Source organism: Tribolium madens, unplaced genomic scaffold (assembly GCF_015345945.1).
Source record: "Tribolium madens isolate multiple individuals breed KSU strain unplaced genomic scaffold, Tmad_KSU_1.1 Scaffold_91;HRSCAF=231;Tcas5.2_LG7, whole genome shotgun sequence".
NCBI classification, from domain to species: Eukaryota; Metazoa; Arthropoda; class Insecta; order Coleoptera; family Tenebrionidae; genus Tribolium; species Tribolium madens.
Genome location: NW_025401063.1, coordinates 5,114,720 through 5,118,086, shown reverse-complemented (window position 1 = coordinate 5,118,086; position 3,367 = coordinate 5,114,720). Strand labels below are relative to the sequence as shown.

The 3,367-nt window shown below is 41.1% G+C and overlaps 1 protein-coding gene across 1 annotated transcript; it reads right to left on the bottom strand.

Moving 5' to 3' along the window:
* Positions 1-1,019: 1,019 nt before the first annotated feature.
* On the bottom strand, positions 1,020-2,952 carry LOC123011199 (insulinoma-associated protein 1-like). Its single transcript, XM_044408538.1, has one exon. It carries the CDS (start codon positions 2,919-2,921, stop codon positions 2,130-2,132), a length of 792 nt encoding a protein of 263 aa, XP_044264473.1. The 5' UTR covers positions 2,922-2,952; the 3' UTR covers positions 1,020-2,129.
* Positions 2,953-3,367: the final 415 nt, after the last annotated feature.

Genomic DNA, 3,367 nt, shown 5'->3' with positions numbered 1-3,367 from the left:
ATATTTTTTAATATGCCAATAAAATGTTTAGGTAAAAGAAATAAGATGACGCGTTAGTGTTTTGTATGTATTAACTGATTTTCACCAAGGGCATTGTATTATAAAAGGCGAAGACATAAAAGATGTTGCAAGCCAGATGGGACATATGTACCTGATCTCTCGAAATAATGACACATCTCATGTCGTTTGTAATATACTATTACACTTAGCTTTTGGTTTTATTTTTGAATATGCATCCAGTAATACACCTATGCATGAACGGTCGTATTAAGGTATCTAAGAGGCAATTCCAACACTGCAACCTGCTTGACAAATAATAATTGACGTAAAACCCTTTCAAGTAGTTTCAAGATTGTTGAATTGTTGTTAATCAAAAGCGTCATCCAATGGTATCCTTTCAAAATTAGAGTCAGGATTGCCAACAGATTCATTCAATCTGGATCACTTTCTATATTGACACGACAAAATAGGTCTTTTGAACGACAAGAAATCACGCATAAAATATTTAGCATAAATCCACTTTATTTAACAAAGGACAAATAAAATGTTTCAGAACTACAGAAAATGAGAATGGACGACAATAAAAATTTCAAAAGTAAGAAACGAAAAAATTAATGTAGCAATTTTCTTATTGGCTGCAGCGTCTTCTCGGGTTAGATAAAGGCAGATGAGATGAGATTGTTATAGCGCAGGAACCATACATTTGTGCAATATTACTAATAAACTGTTATCTAACTAAGACTGAAAATAAATAAATAAATAATAAATTGCGTAATTAAATTTGAAATTATTTCACTAATTCTGCTAGTGTCGGTAATTTGTAGTTTTTTAATCGGTTTATATCTTGCCGTTCTTGAATATTTTTTGACTCGAATAGATATATATCTTTCTCCTGTCGTTAGTTTACGTTTTTTTGCCCTCAAAAAAGATGTTCTAATAAATATATTCGATTTTTTTTCTCTTGTGCCAGCTAAGAAAATCTGGTATTTTTTTCTTATTAAATGCCTTAGACTCAGAAATGAAATACATCAGTGCATTTATTTACATTAAATTACATTCCATTTACAAAAATGTACATCGCTTACAACTAACGCCAACGGGCCGAGATCAAAACACATTTATTTGGACAGTATTTTTCAAAAATTGAAAAACAAAAACCATTTGTGCCCGTGACACACTACATTTTGACTAGAATCACTCGCGGTTTATAGATTTACACAATATTTCTATTTAAATTAAATAAATAAGACTAACTTAGACTAGATACAGGGTGATGACTAAAGTAATTAAAGACTAGATTCGGACCAGACGTAAGTGTTTTACACATTTTTTAAATAAAACAACTCAATTGACTGTTTTTAAGTGTGGTAAGTTGCTGCTTTAAGCTTATTGCAAACTTTTTCCCTTGCCCGCACTTTATTAACCTAGATATTTTTTTTAAACGGTGCGAGCTTTTTCACTTCGAAAATTTGGCACCTAATTAAACTTACAGCTATTTTGATTTTGGTACAAGACGCTTAAAACTAATAAATTATTACATAATATCACAAGCATTTTCCCTATACAACACACAATGAAAGACTTTAGCTGCAATCATGGACTAGTTAAATACCACTGACTAGAAAAAACATCTGTTCCAAGTTTCCGTGGAGGAAAATCAAGTTTCTGCCAACGAATTAATAATGAATTAATAAGTAATAAATTTTTGAGAGTTTTCCAAACACACCTGACATAATAATGTCCACAGTAACTTGAAACAGATAATACTCGTACCTAGTTTAAAGAATGGACTAGAAATATTATTTGACTAGAAAAATAAAACGACTAGAATTGCAGAAAGTTAAATATTGCAACCGGTTGCACGTAGACTAGATACAGTGACTAAATAATTAAACTAATTTGTACTCCGCTTAGACTAGATTAAAATAAAATGACTAGTTTGATAGACTAGAAAAGTTGATAGTTATGTACACCATTTACAAAATTTACAAAACTTAGAAATGGTTCAGCCACGTAATACTGGGTACATACCTTTCGGAGGCGCTACTGACTTGAACAGGTGGTAACGGTGGAGGTCTCCAAAGCCTAGGCGCCATCCTAGGTATAGGTCTAACCGGAACAAGTCTTTGTCAGTCAATCTGATGAATCGCTTGATGTTTTCTCAAATAAGCAATCCTCCTGAACCTCTTCCCGCATTCCCCGCAAGGAAATTGTTCCGGACTGTCCTCATTCTCCTCACTTTTGCTCTCCTTGTTGTTATTGGTGGGTCTGGGCTTGTGCCACCGCCTATGCGAGGCGAGATTCGCCGGACAGTTGAAAACCTTATCACATTCCGGACATCGATACTCCACGTGGACGATCCTGGAGCACCTGTGTTGGGCCAACCCGAAAGCATCCTCGTAGAGTTCCTTGCAGAGGCGGCAAACATAATCCCCGATGTGGTTCTCGATCTTGGCCAACTCCGCCTTGGCCTCCTCGGTGACCTCCACCACGTTGAACGCCGGGTCGATGTCGCCCTTGCGCACCACCAGGTGCTCGTCCGGACGCAACTCCCTGATGATGGTGCCCGAGACCGGCGAGCTGTTATCCTCGTCGAAGTTGAGCTTCCGCGTGGCTTTGGACTTCTTCGGCGTGGGGTTACTCGGGGCCTTCTTCTTGGGCGAGATTTCAGCGGGTGACTGCGCGCGTTTGACTCCCGGGGACGGCGTGCAGGGTGGCGTGATGGGCGTCTGGCTCTTGAGACTCAGGTCCAGGGGGTAGGCCAGCTCTAGGGGTTCCGCGTAGCGCAGGTACTGCTGCAGGTGCACGGTGGAGGACAGCAGATGGGGCTCCAGGCCCAGGCGTTGGAGGACAGTCGGCTGGCCAAAGCCGGGGCGAAAAGCGGCGAATTCCATCTCATGGTGGTGATAGACGCGAGGCATCCCTCGGGGTGTGCGGCGGCCGACTGACTACCGCGAGGTCGCATCGCTTTGTGGACTCCGGAGCCTCCGGATTGCCCCCAATCAGGGCTGACTCCCCGCCTCGAGAGCGAAGGGAGTTTGCGCGGGGTGGCGCTGGAAGCCCCTCCTCGTCTGGCCATTGGCTGGGAGAAATCTGGAAGTTCAGTTACCCGGAAAAGCTGGCACTAACGGATTTTACATGCTCGATCCGGAGACAATATAGTGGTGTAACGGTCTTCGACAACAAATCATTAGCAGGATTCCCCTGCAGATGGTCATCAACACCCTCGATGGTGCGATTTGGGGGTGGACGAGTCTTGTGGGATTTTTTGTTAATTGCTTTAACCGTCGATTTTTTCACGAGGTTTGATCGGGGGGTATTGGATGTTATTGCTTTGCCACCCCACAATTTCATGTTTTCCGTTATT